The 18,832-nt window shown below is 38.7% G+C and overlaps 1 protein-coding gene across 1 annotated transcript in view; it reads left to right on the top strand.

Moving 5' to 3' along the window:
• Nucleotides 1-18,832, top strand: part of pcdh15b (protocadherin-related 15b) — a 247,267-nt gene that overhangs the window by 78,813 nt on the left and 149,622 nt on the right. Inside the window, exons 9-11 of the mRNA XM_088323283.1 lie at nt 2,060-2,170; nt 7,049-7,219; nt 14,255-14,363. Coding sequence (XP_088179409.1) covers nt 2,060-2,170; nt 7,049-7,219; nt 14,255-14,363 — 391 coding nt within the window. The remainder of the gene's footprint in view (nt 1-2,059; nt 2,171-7,048; nt 7,220-14,254; nt 14,364-18,832) is intronic.

Here is an 18,832-nt window from a genome sequence, read left to right as displayed (position 1 = left end):
ATGCTAATTCTCTGTGTGGGCTTAAGCAACCTTAACACAGTAGCGCCGAGGTCTGAAACTCGCGCCCCGGGGGCAAATTGTGGCCCTCGGGATGATAGTTTAAAGGGACAGTGTGTATTAGCTTAATGGTAGAAAAACTTTGTACTCTAAACCTATAACGTTTAATATTTTATATGCATATTTTTTTTTGCGTCTTATTTATTGCATGTTTGCATGTCAGGAAGAGGAAATAATTTAATTTGTGCTGTTTGTTGTGCATATAGAATATTTAAAGTGGAAGGTTGAAATTTAAAAAAAAATAAACATAAACTATGATCTAAACATGCATTTTAATGTACTTGTAGGTTGAGAAATTTGTGTTTATTTAACTTAACATAAGGCTCCCCTTGAGGATCTGACATAATGGCCGCTATCTTGCTGCTACGGGTACCCTTTAAATACCAACACCTGTTTTTTTTTCCTTTTAGTTTTACTCCATTTTTCCCTTTTTCTTTTTATTCCTAGGTTTTTCCCTTTTTCTTTCTCATCCTTTTTATATTCTTTCTTTACCTCTCCCTTTTTTCTATTTTTTCTTTTTATGTCTTTTTTTCTTATAACCCCCCTACTTGTTTTCCTCTCTTTTTTACCTTTTGATTTCTTTTCCTTTCCTTTTTTCCTTTACTAAAAGGTGGGCACAAAAAAGGGGAAAAATGGTGCTTTATGTGTATGTTACCTTCCATCCAAAGCAACTACTTAGTTTACCACAACGAGGTTTGAGTCTCTGTAGTTTGTATTCTTCTTTGTGCTTTGTAGCACTCGATGAAAGCTCGAGGTCAAATAATACACACTTTCCCTGTCATATAATTTCAGCAAAAGTGAATTACTGAATCGTTTCCTACTGATTGGTTGAAATAAGTGAATAAAAAATGAGAACAGTGGAAAGCCCTGTTTGGTCCAACCCCAGACCCTAGCTCCAGCGGCTACCAAGTCAATTGGGTATGAGACCCCCGCACTAGCTTATATTTTATAAGCAAGTCAAGTCATGTTTTTTTTGTGACACCCTTAATCACAAGAAGTCTCAAAGCGCCATACAGACTACAGACTGTTATTGTACCTGGTGTCTTGCATTGTTCACTCTTGGACGCCTGACCTACCAATACATAGACTCTTCCATTCAAGACAAAGGTTTTTTGCAATTAAGATATTTTTTCATTTCTGTTCGAGATGATAGATTTTGTTGTTAGTGGTGACGTTGACCTGGATGCCTGAATCAACTTCATAATTATATTCATATAATTAATATAATATAATAATACAATTATATTAAATATAAAAGGAGACTGTGTAGAGAGAGTCCACTCTTTTCAAATTTCTGGGTGTCCGACGACCTCTCCTGGTCTGCAAACACCAGAGCGGTGGTAGGGAAGGCCAGAGCAGCGACTACATTTCCTGAGAGTGCTCAGGAAAAATCATCTGAAACAGCAGCTGCAGGTGTCCTTTTACAAAGCCACAGTGAAGAGCATTCTAACATACCGCATTACAGTGTGGTATGCTGGGTGCACGGCAGCAGATAGGAAAACGCTCCAGAGCGTCATCAAAACAGCCCAGAAAATTGTCGGTTGCTCTCTGCCCAGTCTGGAGGACATTGCCTGCTCTCGCTACCTCAGCAGAGCAGAAAACATCATTTTCTCACCCCGGCCACCACCTCTTTGACCTGCTGCCTTCCGGCAAGCGATACAGGTCACACAAAACAAAAACAAACAGACTCAGAAACTTCTTCCCCAGAGCCATTACCACCCTTAACACACACCGCACAAAAAACTGAAAACTCTTGCAAACACACTACCTCATACGAACGTAAAATGGTACTCATGTCTATGTTTCTTGCACAAAGTTGACTGCACTATGTTTACTGTTTACCTTGCACAATGTTGACTATTTTTTGGCACTATGGGTACAACAGATGTAGCATTAACAAACAATACACAGACATTGTCATCATGAAATATAGCTCATTCATAATCTATAGCATAGAAGTGTGTTTCAAGGCGAATAATTCTGTGTTTTTTGGTCTCCGCAGACGGCAAACAGAACCTTTGACATCCCTCTGACGTTGTTCGGATCCGTGGTGCTCAGAGAACGCCTCAACTACGAGGAGATAACGCGCTACCTGGTCATCATACAAGCTAACGTGAGTCCTTTCTCCATTCGGAATCCAAAGCGCATGAAGGTATCCCGGGACCAATAACGAAAAAGCTTGAAGGCTAGCCTTATCATGCTAACATTATTTACATAGTCTGGGAGTATTTATGCTCTCTGGAGCCAGCCTTGGGGGAATCATGAGCCCATCCTTAATTATCGCTAATGTCTCCGCTAATGCTTTTGTTTTCCCGTTTTTATTTCCGCGGCTCTGTTTGATTTGCAAAGAAATACATCGTAGGATTCATCCATTTAGGCTATACCGACAAGACCGGCACCTTTAAAACTCTTCAACAGAGCAAATAAACATTTATAGTCCTGAAGGTTGTTTATAGGACCGGCGGTGAAGCCATCTCCGGGAATATCTTTTATCCTCTGTGAAAAAGAGAGAAGTAATTTGTTGCCGCGTTTCTTTAAAAATACACGAAGAGGTAAAGACACAAAGGAATGGAGTCCTGCTATGAATAAGATTTAGTTTTTCTGAAGAAAATCTTAACAAGGCAATGGGAAGTCTAATAATACACTGCAACAAAAATGCATTCTCACCCCATTAGCAGAAGCCATTTTGGTTTTATGACAATAGAACTTTTTTTTCCGAGTTAAATTTAGGACAAGTGTCGTGACTACTGATGTGCAGCACCTGTGCCCGCTCATTTGGCGCCAACTGGTTGGCTCCCTGTCTCTATTTGAACTCAGTCCTGTCAATCCCCTTGTGTCAGTCCGTCTGCGAACCTCAGTGAATGCCAGGCAAGCCTTTTTCCGACCCCGACTCCCGTTTCTGCTCCCGTCTGTTTCCGGCTACGACCCGTTTTTATCCTGACCACGTCTGCTCTACCGTCCCGGCTTACGACCCGTTTTTGATCCCGACCACGTCTGCTCTACCGTCCCGGCTTACGACCCGTTTTCTGACCCCGACCACGTTTTTGCTCTCCTGTCCCAGCTATCGACCTGTTTTTCCGTCCTTGACGCCGCCATCGCTCGCTACGGAAGATCCACTTCCGCGTTCGGATCACAATCTGAGTACGAGAGCGACTTGCTTCCGCACCTGGCGAACTCCGGATCGTGGGCGCAGCCCTTCCTCTTTCCTTGAATAAAACTTGGGTCTGGTTTCCGTTCTGGTCCTGACAATAAGGACAATTATGTAGCATCTGGTAGATCATGCTACGCTCTAAAAATACATTCTTAACCCATAAGCAGAAAGAAATTGCTTCATTTAAGTGTTATATTTTTTAAAATTGTCCATTTAAGGGTCTTTGTGAACTATGTTTTGTTTGTCTTCAGGTGTCGCTGTTTTAAAGGGCTTCATAAATAAAGTTGAGTCGAGTTGAAAAGTTTAAATTGTCTAATTTCGAGTTCAGTTTTAACTTGTTTTTCAGGTGAAATGAGAAAACCTATGCTTAAGATAAGCATAATTCTCTTATCTAGCTAGCATCTGCTAAATTATGCTACTTAGTCTCAAGCTACACAACAAAAATACATATTCTCACGCTATTGACAGACAAATTGGTTGACTTATTCATAAGTTTTCTAGTTTCAAGTTATTTTCATTTGTTTTTTAAGTTGTATATGGAAACTCATGCCTAAAATAAGCATAATTCTCTTATCTAGCTAGCATCTGCTAAATTTTGCTACTTAGTCTCAAGCTACACAACAAAAAGACACATTCTTACGCCATTGATAGACAAAATAGTTGACTTATTCATAAGTCTTCTAGTTTCAAGTTATTTTCGTTTGTTTTTCGAGTAGTATATGAAAACATATTCTTAAAATAATAAGCACAGTTATACTATCTAAGTAGCCTCTGCTAGCTAGATAGTACAACAAAAAGACATATTCTTATGCCATTGACAGACAAAATGGTTGACTTATTCATAAGTCTTCTAGTTTCAAGTTATTTTCCTTTGTTTTTTAAGTTGTATATGAAAACTTATGCCTAAAATAAGCATAATCCTCTCATCTAGCTAGCAGCTGCTAAATGATGCTACTTAGTCTCAAGCTACACAACAAAAAGACACATTCTTACGCCATTGACAGACAAAATGGTTGACTAATTCATAAGTCTTCTAGTTTCAAGTTATTTTCATTTGTTTTTCGAGTTGTATATGAAAGCTTATGCCTAATATACGCACAATTATATTATCTAGCTAGCAGCTGCTAAGTCATGCTACTTAGTCTCAAGCTACACAACAAAAAGACACATTCTTACGCCATTGATAGACAAAATAGTTGACTTATTCATAAGTCTTCTAGTTTCAAGTTATTTTCATTTGTTTTTTAAGTTGTGTATGAAAATGCATGCCTAAAATAAGGATAATTCTCTTATCTAGCTAGCAGCTGCTAAATGATGCTACTTAGTCTCAAGCTACACAACAAAAAGACACATTCTTACACCATTAATAGACAAAATGGTTGACTTATTCATAAGTCTTCTAGTTTCAAGTTATTTTCGTTTGTTTTTCGAGTAGTATATGAAAACATATTCTTAAAATAATAAGCACAGTTATACTATCTAAGTAGCCTCTGCTACCTAGATAGTACAACAAAAAGACATATTCTTATGCCATTGACAGACAAAATGGTTGACTTATTCATAAGTCTTCTAGTTTCAAGTTATTTTCATTTGTTTTTTAAGTTGTATATAAAAATGTATGCCTAAAATAAGGATAATTCTCTTATCTAGCTAGCATCTGCTAAATGATGCTACCTAGTCTCAAGCTACACCACAAAAAGACACATTCTTACGCCATTGACAGACAAAATGGTTACCTTATTCATAAGTCTTCTAGTTTCAAGTTATTTTCATTTGTTTTTCGAGTTGTATATGAAAGCTTATGCCTAATATACGCACAATTATATTATCTAGCTAGCAGCTGCTAGGTCATGCTACTTAGTCTCAAGCTACACAACAAAAAGACATATTCTTACGTTATTGACAGACAAATTGGTTAACTTATTCATAAGTCTTCTAGTTTCAAGTTATTTTCCTTTGTTTTTTAAGTTGTATATGAAAACTTATGCCTAAAATAAGCATATCCTCTCATCTAGCTAGCAGCTGCTAAATGATGCTACTTAGTCTCAAGCTACACAGCTAAAAGACATATCCTTACGCCATTGACAGACAAAATGGTTACCTTATGGATAAGTCTTCTAGTTTCAAGTTATTTTCATTTGTTTTTCGAGTTGTATATGAAAATTTGTGCTTAAAATAAGCACAGTTATATAATCTAGCTAGCAGCTGCTAAATCGTGCTACTTAGTCTTAAGCTACACAACAAAAGCTTAGTTTTAAAAAAGTATTAAAGAAAAAAGTCTGTAATTTGTGGCGAAAATGAATTCACAGTACCCGGTGACACTCGTAGAGAGAAACTCTCCACTCCTACGGTATATCTTGTCAAGTGACACCTTATCTGACGTGCCGGGGCTGCAATCGCCCTTGAGGAAGTTGACAAGGACATATTTCCCCCGCTCCTCGTACTTCAGTTCATCTTGACCTAATCCAACTCAACCAGACTTTAAAATCAATTTTTTGGAGCACGACGGGTCCTAAACCAAGTGGAATATTCCCGATAGTAATACATACAGACTGGAGTCTCCTTCTCTGCGATGTAAATGTGTTTTCAGAAGCATTGTTGCAGAGTGCCAAAACGTAAGTATCATGCCTCTGGGAATGGTTTCGGTATGGTAAATCACCATTAGATGGCAGGAGTGACTTTGATCAGTTCTTTGTACACACTTTGAGGAAGCCCCCACTTCCTTGTGTTGCCTCCTGTATCCAGTGATTGAGAGTATGTAGGTGGCCACATATGGCGAGTAGGCACAGCGAAGCAGTGTGGTCAATGGCAGGAGTGGCTTTGATCAGATGTTGGTCCACACTTTAAAGAAGCCCCCGCTTCTTAGTGTCGCTTCTTGTATCCAGTGATTGAGAGTATGTAGGTGGCCCCATATGGCGAGTAGGCACAGCGAAGCAGTGCGGTCAATGGCAGGAGTGGCTTTGATCAGATGTTGGTCCACACTTTGAGGAGGCCCCCACTTCCTAGTGTTGCTTCCTGTATCCAGAGATTGAGAGTATGTAAGTGGCCACATATGGCGAGTAGGCACAGTGAAGCAGTGTGGTCAATGGCAGGAGTGGCTTTGATCAGATGTTGGTCCACACTTTGAGGAAGCCCCCACTTCCTAGTGTTGCTTCCTGTATCCTGTGATTGAGAGTATGTAGGTGTCCACATATGGCGAGTAGGCCCAGTAAAGCATTGTGGTCAATGGCAGGAGTGGCTTTGATCAGATGTTGGTCCACACTTTAAAGAAGCCCCCGCTTCCTAGTGTTGCTTCCTGTATCCTGTGATTGAGAGTATGTAGGTGGCCCCATATGGCGAGTAGGCACAGTAAAGCAGTGTAGTCAGGGTACCAGAGTAAGTAAAGACATGTGAATTCTTCGACAGAGCTATTTCCTTTCTAAATAAAGATGACAAAGTCCCGAGTCAAGGCAGAGAGGGATGACGTTTAGTGCACGTTTGCAGGAACCCGATCGCCATGGTGACTATAATCGTCAAAGTCCCGAGTCAAGGCAGAGAGGGAGGACGTTTAGTGCACGTTTGCAGGAAACCGATCGCCATGGTGACCATAATCGTGTGATCTTTTCATCAACATTAAAAAGTTCTTGCAAAGTTCATGCATGGTTCATTTTGCTAGTCTTTTACCTTTTTGCTCATTGAAGTCTTTATTTCATATTTGACCCTGGAGTGCCATGTCCAATCTCAATGTTTAACAACGTTGATATCAAAGACGATTCACTTCAATTCAAGTACCCGATATCGCCTTTTGGATTGATCCGCCCTCCTCCCTATCATTATTTAAACGTGTCTTTTTTTGCGCAGGATCGAGCCCCGAACCCAAGCGAGCGGCACACCGCCACCACCACGCTGACAGTGGACGTCCTGGACGGGGACGACCTGGGCCCCATGTTTTTGCCCTGCTCCCTAGTGGGCAACACCCGCGACTGCAGTCCCATCACGTACAAGTCCAATGTCCTCGAGCTGACTGAACCGGTGAGGGCGCTCGCTCTTTCGTTTGCTCTGTTTCTCTCTCTTTCCTTTTCTTTTCCACTTTTTCATTCTCTCTTTTTCTGTCTTTTTCTCTTTCTGACTCTTTATCTCTTTCTTTCTCTCACTCTATCTTCTTCTCTTTCTTTCTTTCCCTTTCTTTCTCTCCTTATCTTTCTCTCATTATTTTTCTCCTATCTTTGTCTTCCTTTTCAGTCTTCTCCTGTCTTTGTCTCTTTCTTTCAGTCCGTTCCTCTCTTTCCCTCTCTCCGTTTCTATCTTTCTCTCTCTCATTTTCTCTCTCTGTCTCTCTCTGTTTCCTCCTCTCAGTGTCCTTATGTGTCTCCGTACGTTTCTTCCTCTCTTTTTCTTTCCGTCCCTATCTTTTTAGCTTTCTGTCACCTTCTCCCTCTTTCTTTCTTTCTTTCTTTCTTTCTTTCTTTCTTTCTTTCTTTCTTTCTTTCTTTCTTTCTTTCTTTCTCTTTTTGTCTCTCTCTTTCTCTTTTTGTTTTTTCTCTTTCTCTCAGTTGCTCGTTTTTTCTCTTTATCTTTTTCTCTCCCCCTATGTTTCCATGTCCCTCTTTTTGTATATATCTTTCTTTTTCTTTCTCTTTGTTTCTCGTTTTCTCTCTCCCTCTCCATTTCTTTCTCCCTTCCAGTATCTCGGTCTTTTGCTCTCTCTGTCTTTCTTGCTCTTTCTCTCTCTCTATTGCTTTTTTTCTTTCCCTCTCTTTCTCTCTTCCATTATTTTTTTTCTTTCTCTTTATTGCTTCCTTTCTTTTCTTTCTTTCTTTTTTCCTCTCTATTCATTTCTTTTTTTTCTTTCTTTCTCCTTCTCTCTTCATTTCTTTTTCTTTCTTCCTCTTTTATCTCTCTCTTCCGTTCTTTATTTCTCCTTTTCTTTTCATTTTTTTTTCTTTCTTTCTTTCTCCTTCCCTCTTCTTTTTTTTCTTCCTTTCTTTCTCCTTCTATCTTTATTTTTCTTTCATTCTCTTTTATCTCTCTCTTCCTTTCTTTCTTTCTTTCTCCTTCTCTCTTTCTTTCTTTCTTTTTTTATTTCTTTCATTCTTTCTTTCTTTCTCTCTCTCTTTTTCTCCATCTTTCTTTTTCTTTCTTTCCCCTTTGCTGTCTTTATTTCCATCACCATTATAGACATTGATTCAATTCAGCGGGTTTGTCTTTACGAGTCGTTTCCCTTCGCTGCAGAATATCTTCCCCGAGCCGCACTTTACTTTACATTTCCGGAGCGTTTATATTGTAATAATCCCTCTTTGTAAATATGACAAAGTCTCTACGACCCTCCAGCTTGCCTTTGATAGCCTGTAGAGGAGTCTGGCTTTTATTGAACTGCCCTCCTTCTCTTGTTTATCCGGTCGTCTTTGTGGCGCTCGACGGCAACGTCGTGAAAATCCCGGAGAAAACGGCGCCGACGCGGCGGCCGTAAATCGGGTTTACGAGGCGCACGTCGGAAAAGCCGGTAGATGCCGAATTTCCTTCGAACTTGGCCCCATGTTTAGGGTCCTTGTCCTGGTAGAAGGTGAACCAGTGCCCCATTCTCAGGTTTCTTCCAGACTCCAACAGATTTTCAGCCAGAATTTCCCTCTATTTGGCTTCACCCATCTTCCCAGTGACTCTGACTTCCCAGTCCCTGCTGAAGAGCATGATGCTGCCAGCACCATGTTTGACAGTGGCGTTGTGCAGTTTTACTCATACACTTTGAATTGAACCCAAAAAGTTCAATGTTGGTCTTATCAGACCAGAGTACCTTGTTCTATGAGTTATTTGTGTCTCTCACGTGGCTTCTTGCAAAACAGAAACAGAACTTTTTATGGTATTCTTTTTAAAAAGGGCTTTGTTTTTGCCACTCTTGCATAAGACTATAAAAAATACTTTTCTTATGCGAATATTGTCTCAGCACAGTTAAGTATACTTGCAAGTCATCCAATGCGATCCTGGTTGCTTCTGGTTTTTGTGGTTCTTCTGTCGTTCCTCTCTTGGGCCGAAAGTTTAGAGGGACGGAAGTGGTTTGATGCTCCCTCTATTTCAGTATCACACGGTGCTCCAGAAGATAAATAAATGCTGTGGAATTTTCCTGAATCCCATTTGTTCTTCGACCGTTTCATAACTTTGTCCTGGACCTGCCTGGGTTGTTCTTTGGTTTTCTTAATGCACTCTGTTCTCCAGTGTTTCCTTTCACAGACCTCCGAGCCCATCACCTAGTATGTGCATTCAAACTGAGACTTATAACACACAGGTTCACTCTTTTTGTTAGTTTTAGTCATTTAGTGCGACATTGGATCATTCAGAAATCATCAGGGAACTTGTGGGGAGTCAGTTGGCTTAGCTGAAGGAACAGGGGGGGCACTACTTTTGCAACACCTAATTTTCAGTTGTTTTTCCTTGTAAATATAATAATTCGATTCCGCTTTACCATTGTGTCTCACATGTAATCATTTGTTAGAAAATATTTTCATTTTTTAGCCATGAGTGAAGTATGAAATATGGCACTTTGACAACCAGTTCTTAAAGGGCCAGGCACTCGAGATGCTCCAGCAGATATTTCACCTACTGTATACTTTCTTGTTCTATCCTAAAAAGTATTTTGAGTATGATACCTAGAAATACTTTTTATATCAAATGTCCTGTGAGATAGCTGCTGTTGCCAAGGTGAAAGGCGAAGAGCTGGAGTGATGAGAAGAGTTAAAGCTCTTTATCGGTTTCGGAGCCCTCGTCCGATTAATCAGTCCGGACCCGACCGGTACTGATACCGGCTATCAATTTTGAGCTGATAACAATCTTATTTTAACAAGTATTCATGGGGGCTTTTGATACTGATCGTAGATACTGAAAAAAAAAAACGTATCTTCAGCACAGGTTTGCACTTTGTTTGCCTTGGACACATCAATGAGTCGGCATTTATGTCACAAAGACAGGTCGTGTTTAGGGGAGTATGATCATATATTTTTTACCCTTACACAGTGTTAGGAAATAATATTAAAATGTATCGTTTACCAAATTGTTCGAATTAGTGATCTGACTCCATTAAACTAACACAACCTTCAATCACCTAACAATGCGCGCTCTTTTCTTGATGGAAAACTGAACATTTATCCCTAAATGAAAAGTATATATATTATCATCATCTCATCAGCCGTACCGCTTATCCTCATTAGGGTCGTGGGGGGGCTGGAGCCCATCCCAGCCATCTCCGGGCAGTGGGCAGGGGACACCCTGAACTGGTTGCCAGCCAATCGCAGGGCACACAGGGACAGACAACTCATTCGCTCATTCACACCTAGGTACAATTTGGACCGGCCAATTCACCTGAAATGCATGTTTTTGGAATGTGGGAGGAAACCGGAGTGCCCGGAGGAAACCCACACAAGCACGGGGAGAACATACAAACTCCGCACAGGAAGTCTGGAGCTGGATTTGAACCCCAACAGGTTCCCATGACATGAACTGTGCCGCACAAGCGCTAACCACTGCGCCGCCGTGCTGCCTTATATATTATATATTATATATTATACAATATATATTATATATTGTATATTATATATTATGTATCATGTATCATATATCATACAGTGAGACCTCGGTTATCGCGGTTAATGGGGACCTTAAAAAAATAAATAAATAATAATAATAATTTTATTATTATTATTTTTTAGACACGGTTAATGGGGACCAGAACCACCCGCGTAAAGTAAAAATCTGCGAAGTAGCGACACCCCTTCAAAAATGCTTAAAAAACAAAAACAAATGTATATATATATATTTTTTAAAATTTAATTTTATTATTATTTTTTTTAGACCTGCGAAGCTCTGAACCCACGAACATGGAACCACGAAGTAGCGACGCCCCTTGAAAAATGCTTAAAAAAAAAATATATATATATACATTATTTTTTAAATTATTTTATTTAATTTTATTATTTTTTTAAGCCCGCGAAGCTCTGAATCCGCGAACGTCGAAGCGCGAAGTAGCGAGGTCCCACTGTATATATTCCCCTCCCCTCATGGCTCACAACTCAATTGCAGCTGTGATGCGTTCATGTACATTTGGGAATATGGCCTTCCTCTCCCGCTTGATTTTCAACAACTTTAAATATTTTGTGGAGTTACCGCTTCTAATGCGCTAGGATCAGCATTTTTCACTCGTTTCAGTTAGTTTTATTTCCCCTGTATTTGCTGAGTGTGCAGGTTTGTTTATTTATACTTGCATTGAAATGTGTGTGTACTTTCACTTTTAGCGACGTTGTATTTTGAGTTTTTAATATCGTGTTTACCCAATTTAACTGCGTCCCCTTGATCGTATTTTGAATCCTGATATCATAAATATAAATATTGATTTTAAATATAATTTACGTCTTCCAGTTTTTCCTCAGTGGAAAAACACAATATAATAATATTTTACCTCCCTACCTTAACTAATGTTTTATGATTTATTCATTTTTTTGATGAAAGTATGCGAACAATAAATAATACTTCTCATTATTAAAAAAAATACATATTTTAACTTTAAAATTCGTTTTAATATTAATTGTGAACAGGGCAATACAAAAGCGGGATAAACCACAATATCCCAAGAAAAGGGGTGATTCTGCTTGGTACCCTGGGCTATCTCCAGTCTCCTAATGCCCTCCTCCCCTCCTAGTGGTATGTTCCATTATTTGCAATTTAGTGAACACCTGTGGGAACATGGCTTTGAAACGGCAACAAGAGTCTGGAGCGGAGGAAGTAACAAAAAAAGAAGAAATAAGAGGAAGCTCATGCGTCGCCTGACGGTAGTTAATATTAAAATGAAAATGTTCATTATTGTACCGTATTTCCACACTCATTTGGAGCAGTGTTTTAAAGGGCGTTCGAATTCTTTTTTTGTCGGCTCATACGACTGACCAATTGGATGCGACCGCTCCGGCGCACTGGCCAATGAGATGCGAGTCTCACTCGACCGCCTTTAATATCAAAACAAGTGCCCGTATTAAATAAAATAAATTATTGTGGTTTATTCAAGTTTTTAATCATAAAGTAAAGCATCATATTACACCAAAATTGTAAAAAATAGTTTAGTAATCACATTTTCAAACAAAGCCCTCAAACTCCAGCCAGTGGATAACATGACTGTCCGCCATTTTGTTGCTAATGGTACCCACCAACAAAACCTCGTGAACATTTTGAATGATAAGTAAAAGTACATGAATTATCGTATGAAAGTACATGTTTTTAAAATACTAGTAGGTCGAGAAATCTGCTGTAGTTTGGTCACTTTAAGTTTCGGTAGTTTGCGTTCTTCCTTGTGCTTAGTAGCACTCGTTTTGGGTTGCTCTATGCACAACAGTGACATCTGCTGGTTGAATATTACAGTGTACTGATTTTTTTATTACATTACGTAAACTTCATTGTAAAATAAGTCCTCCAGTTGTAAACGATTGATTTCTTGAGTTATTTGTCTTACATTTGCTTATTAAATAAAGTTTTTTTGTATTACTGTATTTGCATTTTAATAATTTCCTAGGAAAATAAGAAAATTTTTGAGACATGAGTCAGACAGCGAGAGAAACATGAGACGGAGAGAGAGAGAGAGACAGACATACAAAGATGAGAAAGACAGGCAGAAATATGAGAGATAGAGAGAAAAACATGAGAAAGAGAGAGAACATAAGAAACACGAGAAAGAGAAAGACACACAGAAAGAAGAAAATGAGAGAGAGGGATAGTCACACGGAAAAATATGATAGAGACAGAGAGAGAAATGTGAGAAATAGAGAATTGGAAAGAGAAAGAGATGGAGAGAGAAACATGAGAAAGACAAAGACACACAGAAAGAAGAACATGAGAGAGAGAGAGAGAGCATAAGAAAGAGAGAGAAACACGAGAAAGGAAAGACACACAGAAAGAAGAAAATGAGAGAGAGAGGGATAGTCACAGAGAAAAAATATGATAGAGACAGAGAGAGAAACGTGAGAAATAGAGAAACACGAGAGAGAGAAACTTGAGAAAGAGAGGGAGACAGAGACACGAAAGAAAGAGAGAAACAGAGTGACAGAGAGAGAAACATGGGAGAGAAGGAGAGAGACAGACATAGAAAGATGAGAAAGACAGAGAGAGAAACATGAGATGGAGAGATAACCATGAGAAAGAGAAAGACACACAAATAGAAGAACATAAGAGAGAGAGAGAGAGAGAGTCACAGGGAAAATATGATAAAGACAGAGGGAGAAATATAAGAAATAGAGAAACATGAGAGAAAATTGAGAAAGAAAGAGAGAGCAACAGACAAAGACAGAGAGACATGGGATAGAGAGACATATGAGAGAGAGAGAGAGAGAGAGAGAGAGAGCGAGAAGACTCAAGTCAATGTTTTTGTCTTAAATTTCTTTTTTTTAATTTAGTTTTTTTCCTGTAAAAAAACAAGTAAATATTGTATACCATGAAACCGACCCGAGCATGATGGGTAATTATTTAGCTTATCATAGTTAATAATATCAAAATGAAAAATGAATGATAATTATCTTGCCGATGCTTTTTAATACCTCTCAGTGAAAGATGTTTAACAAAAAACATAGTATTTATTTTCATAATTCTTTAGAGAGTCATTTTACCATTATCTAAAATTGAAGGGTATAGTAGCGAAAAAGGCACAGAGACGACAGAAAGAAAATAAAATAATGGATGAGGAAACATAGGTAACCAACATTTAAAGAAAACAAATATATATAATTTTCAGTGTTTTTTTTTTCTTACAGCTGATTTAAAACACGAGTTGCCACGGAAACCGCTAACATAGAGCGTTTTGCCTGAAAGCTAACACAGAAAATTCTGCTTTAAGCGAGCCCGATTATCGGCCTGGAATTTTCCGTTGTAGAAACTGTTCGTTTTCAAACTCCGCACGCAAATGTGAATGCTAAGCTAATGCTAACACAAACAGGATTTATGTTGATTGATATTCGAACGCAGCAAATTCGGAAGAGCACCGAAATACCGAAAGTCATGTATTCTTGATCCTCCGAATTGATCCCTGTAACTTTTGGTTTCCAGAATAAGCTCAACCCCCTCAACGTGACTCCGCCCATTCAAGCCGTGGATCAAGACAGGAACATCCAACCTCCGTCCGACCGGCCCGGAATCCTCTACTCCATTCTCGTAGGTGGGTGCCGAAAATGCCAATCCGGAGAGTCGAAAATACAGCCCGCGGGTCGAATCCGGCCCGCCAACTGATTTATTCCGGCCCGCGAGACGACGCTAAGAGAAGTGCAAGAAAAAAATAAGAATAGAAAAACGACCTGCAGTTTTATATATGTCCACTTGATGTCGCCATAGCCGGACAGCTCACGCGAAACAATTGTAGGTGTATTTCTTTTTTACTCTCTTTCTTTCTTAAACCCTCTTACTTAGACCCTCTTTGTTACTCTCTCTTTCCCTCTTTCTTGCATTTATCTCTCTTGTTTCTTTATTCCTCCTTTTCTTTCCCGTTTTCTGTTTCCTTCACTCTTTTTCTCTCATTCTCCCTCTATTTCTCTTGTGTTTATTTCTCTTTTTTCTTTACTTCCCTTTTTCTTTCTCGTTTTCTGTTTCTATCTTCTCTCTGTCGTTCTCCATCATTCTCTTCTTCCTTTCTTCTGTCTATTTACTTTCTCTTTTTTGTCTTTATTTCTCTTTCTCTTGCTCTTTTTTCTTTCTCCTCCCCTCTTTCTCACTCTTTCTTTCTTATACTTTCTTTCGCCTCCCCTCTTTCTCACACTTTTTTTAATCCGTTTTTATCTATTACTTTCATTCTTTCTTACTCTCTCTTTTTCTCTCTTTCGTTTCCACTATTCCATTTTCTCTTTCTTTCTCTTTTGCTTTCTTCCTCTCTCTTGCATATATCTCTCGTTTTTCTTTATTTCTCTTTTTCTTTCTCATTTTCTGTTTCCTTTACACTTTTTCTCTCTGTCATTCTCTACCTATTTCTCTGTCTTGTGTTTATTTATCTTTTTTCTTTACTTCTTTTTCTTTCTTGTTTTCTGTTTCTATCTTCTCTCTGTCTTTCTCCATCATTCTCTTTTCTTTCTTCCTTTCCATTTATTTTCTACCTCTTTTTCTGTCTTTATTTCTCTTGCTCTTTTTTTGTCATTTTCTTTCTCTTCCCCTCTTTCCCACTCTTTCTTTCTTTTACTTTCTTTCTCCGCCCCTCTTTTACACTCTTTATCTGTTTTCCTTTCTCACTCTTTTTTACTCTCTCTTTTTCATCTTCTATTTTCCCTTTCTTTCTCTCTCTCTTTCTTTATCCGTCTGTCTCTCTCTCACTCTGTCTCTTTTCTCTTTCTTTCTCTCTTGCATTTATCTCTTTTCTTTATTTCTCTTTTTCTTTGTTTTCTGTTTCCTTCACTCTTTTTCTTTCGGTTATTCATTCTCTCTCTTTCTCTCTCTTGTGTTTATTTCTCTTTTTGCGTTTTTTCCATTTCTTCATCTGTTTTTCTTTTTCACTTTCTTTCTTACTCTCTCTTTTTCTCTTTCTTTCACTATCATTCTCTTTTCTTTCTTCATTTCTTCTGTCTATTTTCTTCCTCTTTTTTTGTCTTTATTTCTCTTTTTCTTGGTCTTTTTTTCTTTCTCTTCCCCTCCTTCTCACTCTTTCTTTCACTTTTTTTCTCCTCCCCTCTTTCTCACCCTTTCTTTATAATTTCTTTTCTCACTCTCTTTCTTTCTGACTCTTTCTCTTCCTTTCCCCCTCTTATATTTTCCCTTTGCTTCTCAATCTCTTTCTTTATCTGTCTCTCTGACTCTTTCTCTATATCTTTTCTCCCTCTTTCTTTCTCTATATCATTTTCTTCCTTTCTTCCTCTCCAAACTACTAGTCCGGCCCCCCGCGAGAGTGCTTTTTCTACCGTGTGGCCCCCTGAGCTCACCCCCTGCTTTAAATGGCCTGACATGCCTGACACGGACCCGATTGCATTCCTCACTCTCCCCAAAGCGAAACTAATCCCGTCTGAGGCCCGATTGCGAAATATATCGTCGGGGGGGGGTGGAACGGAAATCCTCGTGGCTTCGCAACATTTTGCTATTTAAATAGGAACGAAGGAATCAAGTCAACTCCTTAATGTTCGTTCCATGCGCCCCTATTATTAGCAGTGTCGGGCGCGGTACTGAAAAAAAGCTCATTAGTTACGGTTACTAGTAAAACTGTAATCACCCCAGATTGACACTGAAAAATAGCGTGTTATTCTGAAAGTCAAGTCAAGGCATGTTTATTTGTGAGGCCCTTAAGACCTGTAAGAGAAAGAGAGAGAGAGGACTCTGAAATATGTCAATAAAAGGTATGATTTATTACAATTAGAGAGAGAGAGAGAGAGAGAGAGAGGGTGAGAGGGAGAAAAAGGCATGTGAGAAAGAGAGAGAGAAGCATAAGGGAAAGAAATTACGAGAGAGATAACCGTGAGAGAGATAACCTTGAGAAAGATAAAGAAGCATGAGATCGAAAGAGAGAGACATAGAGAGAAGAATATAGAGAAAGAGTCAGAGAGACAGATAAAGAAAGAGATTGAGAAGCAAAGGGAAAATATAAGAGGGGGAAAGGAAGAGAAAGAGTCAGAAAGAAAGAGAGTGAGAAAAGAAATTATAAAGAAAGGGTGAGAAAGAGGGGAGGAGAAAAAAAGTGAAAGAAAGAGTGAGAAGGAGGGGAAGAGAAAGAAAAAAAGACCAAGAAAAAGAGAAATAAAGACAAAAAAAGAGGAAGAAAATAGACAGAAGAAAGGAAGAAAGAAAAGAGAATGATAGTGAAAGAAAGAGAAAAAGAGAGAGTAAGAAAGAAAGTGAAAAAGAAAAACAGATGAAGAAATGGAAAAAACGCAAAAAGAGAAATAAACACAAGAGAGAGAAAGAGAGATGGGAGAGAAAGAGAGAGACATATGAGCGAGAGAGAGAGAGTGGACTCCAAAATTTGTCAATAAAAGGTATGATTTATTACAATTAGAGAGAGACAGACAGACAGAATGAGAAAGAGAAATTGTGAGAGAGAGAGAGATAAACACGAAAGAGAGATATACATGAGAGAGAGATAACAGTGAGACAGAGAGATAACCTTGAGAAAGAGGAAGAAGCATGAGATAGAAAGAGAGATACATAGAGAGAAGAATCAGAGAGCAACAGAGAAAGAGATACAAACAAGGGAAAGAGAGTAACCAAGAGAGAAAAGAGAGAGACATATGAGGGAGAGAGAGAGAGAGAGGGGACTCCAAAATTTGTCAAAAGGGGTGATTTATTACAATTGGAGAGAGAGCGGAAGAGAGTGATAGAGAAACAGAGAGAGAAAAACACGGGAGAGAGCGACATAGAGAAAAGGAGACATGGGAGAGAAAGAGAGAGACATACGAGGGAGACAGACAGAGTGGACTCCAAAATTTGTCAATAAAAGGTGTGATTTATCACAATTAGAGATAGGAAGAGAGAAAGAGACAGAGGCATGAGAGAGACGGAGAGAGAAACATGAAAAAGAGAGAGACATGAGAAAGAGAGAGACACAGAGAAGAACATGAGAGACAGACAGACAGACAGACATGATGGAGAGAAAGAGAAACGTGAGAAAGCAAGAGAGAAACATGAGAAAGAGAGAGACATGAGAAAGAGAAAGAGAAAGACACAGAGAAGAACATTAGACACAGTCACAGACAGACATGATGAAGAGAAAGAGAAACGTGAGAAAGCAAGAGAGAAACATGAGAAAGAGAGAAACATGAGAAAGAGAGAGACATGAGAAAGAGAGAGACATGAGAAAGAGAAAGAGAGAGACACAGAGAAGAACATGAGAGACAGACAGACAGACAGACAGACATGATGGAGAGAAAGAGAAACGTGAGAAAGCAAGAGAGAAACATGGAAGAGAGAGCGACAGAAACATGGAAGGGAGAGAAAGAGAGACATATGAGAGAGAGAGAGAGAGAGAGGACCCCAAATGTTCTCAATAAATGGTGTTATTTATCATAATTAGAAATAATTTTAAAATAGTATATACTTATTTTTACCTGTAATTTATTTAGTACTTCATTGATTAATAGTTCAAATGCAATGTAATATTTACATTAATGGATTGCAAAGGAAATGACTATGGGGTTCATCTAAATGCCTTACAATAAAGAAAAAAAGAATGGTCATTATTTCTATTTTAGTATATGTTGGAATTTTGGATTATTAACTACACGTGTAAGTACAGTATTGCCTATATTGACCGCAGGGTTTTAATCCTTTCCGATGAATCGACCTGTTGATTAATTAATCGAGTGTTACTTATCTATCGCAAGAGTAGCTGTTGTGATTGTGCAGTGGACCCAAATGCAGGAAGCAGGAAACATGTCAGTGGTATCAAAAAGATGGAATTTGATAAAGTCACTAACAATAATAAAATTGCCCGAACCAAAAAAAAAAACATCTTAAAGCAGAATGCACTGACAAAAGTTGATGGTTGAAAACAAATGTTGTGAATTCTAATGAGCAGTGTTCCCTCTACCCAGAGCTTTTCCGCGCACAAGAAAATCTAGCCAGCTCACAAAAACCATGGCTTGGAATTGCTAATTAAGAAGCAAATTAAGTCAAAGTTAGAGTGCATGAAGGTAAAAATACAATGGTTCCCCTGACGTTGTG

The sequence above is a fragment of the Urocampus carinirostris genome, chromosome 19 (genome assembly GCF_059441175.1).
Source record: "Urocampus carinirostris isolate Australia breed hairy pipefish chromosome 19, RoL_Ucar_1.0, whole genome shotgun sequence".
Taxonomy (NCBI): Eukaryota; Metazoa; Chordata; class Actinopteri; order Syngnathiformes; family Syngnathidae; genus Urocampus; species Urocampus carinirostris.
Note: the sequence above shows the minus strand (reverse complement) of the source record. Positions and strands in the feature narration are given on the sequence as shown.